Genomic DNA, 1,309 nt, shown 5'->3' on the forward strand with positions numbered 1-1,309 from the left:
GACGGAATCGAAGAGGTCACGGTTGGTCTGGTAAGAATGCAAGGTCAAAGGAAGAAGCGGAAGATGAGGTCACGGTTGGTCTGGTAAGAATGCAAGGTCAAAGGAAGAAGCGGAAGATGAGGTCACGGTTGGTCTGGTAAGAATGCAAAGTGAAAGGAAGAAGCGGAAGATGAGGTCACGGTTGGTTTGAGAAGAATGCAAGGTCAAAGGAAGAAGCGGAAAGTGAGGTCACGGTTGGTTTAAAAAGAATGCAAGGTCAAAGGAAGAAGCGGAAGGTGAGGTCCCGGTTGGTTTGAAAAGAATGCAAGGTCAAAAAAAGAAGCGAAAGGTTAAGTCACGGTTGGTTTAAGAAGAATGCAAGGTCAAAGGAAGAAGTGGAAGGTGAGGTCGCGGCTAGGTCGAGATCAGTGAAAGGCTAAAACAAGAAAGTTATGTAATAAATAGAGAAGGGTCAAAAGATATGACGAAGCCAAAAAGAATAAGAGCTGCTCAAATGGGAAGACGGTTTACAACAAGACGAAGGCTTGGGTTACCCCAGAAATAGAGCAAGGGTTTTCTACGCCCACGTGATCATTCACAGGACTTCCCTGTGCGGAAAACCTCTACTTCTCGTATCGACGCTATAGTTCAGTCAATATATGAAATACCCGGAACAAATTGCAACAGAAGGTGCCGTGGTCTGATTTTGGCGGATTCTGCATATGAAGATTAGGCGGGTCTAATCAACAACTTCCAACAATAAAACCTGTTGCAATTTGTTCCAGGTAGGCCAAAAATTTGCATATATTGACTGGAGTACTATCGCCGCTGCACCCTTGCGCACGCATGCACAGCCTCCGTACCAGCATTCTCGTCTGCCTGTGCGTAGAATCGCTGGTCGCTGAGCTCCGTCATCGTGGCGAGCTTCGGCTTGAAGCTGAGTGTGATCGAGGAGACGCGGGTGTCGGTCGTCGTCGACGCCGTGTTACACTCGCTCGTCGTGCGAAACCGCTCCATCCGCTTACCTGCAACACATTACAGGTTACACGTTACACGTTATGTATCATAGAGTTACAGGCAGATATATCATAGAGTTACAGGCAGATATATCATAGAGGTACAGGCAGATATATCATAGAGGTACAGGCAGATATATCATAGAGGTTAGAAGGTACAAGGCTAAGAATATATCGTAGAGGTACATGGAGATAGTATCATAGAGGTAGCAGGCAGATATATCAATAGAGTTAAAGGCAGATGATATCATAGAGTTACACGGCCAGATATACCTCAAATAGAGGTAACAAAGGCGCAGATATATCATAGAGGT

General features: G+C 45.7%; 1 protein-coding gene across 1 annotated transcript in view; it reads right to left on the minus strand.

Moving 5' to 3' along the window:
• Positions 1 to 921, minus strand: part of LOC106809390 (DENN domain-containing protein 4C-like) — a 10,480-nt gene extending 9,559 nt beyond the window's left edge. The window contains 1 exon segment of the mRNA XM_014812455.1: positions 843 to 921. Within this exon segment, the coding sequence (XP_014667941.1) occupies positions 843 to 848 (6 nt within the window). The 5' untranslated portion in view covers positions 849 to 921.
• Between the last annotated feature and the right edge of the window lie 388 nt (positions 922 to 1,309).

Source organism: Priapulus caudatus, unplaced genomic scaffold (genome assembly GCF_000485595.1).
Source record: "Priapulus caudatus unplaced genomic scaffold, Priapulus_caudatus-5.0.1 Scaffold350, whole genome shotgun sequence".
NCBI classification, from domain to species: Eukaryota; Metazoa; Priapulida; class Priapulimorpha; order Priapulimorphida; family Priapulidae; genus Priapulus; species Priapulus caudatus.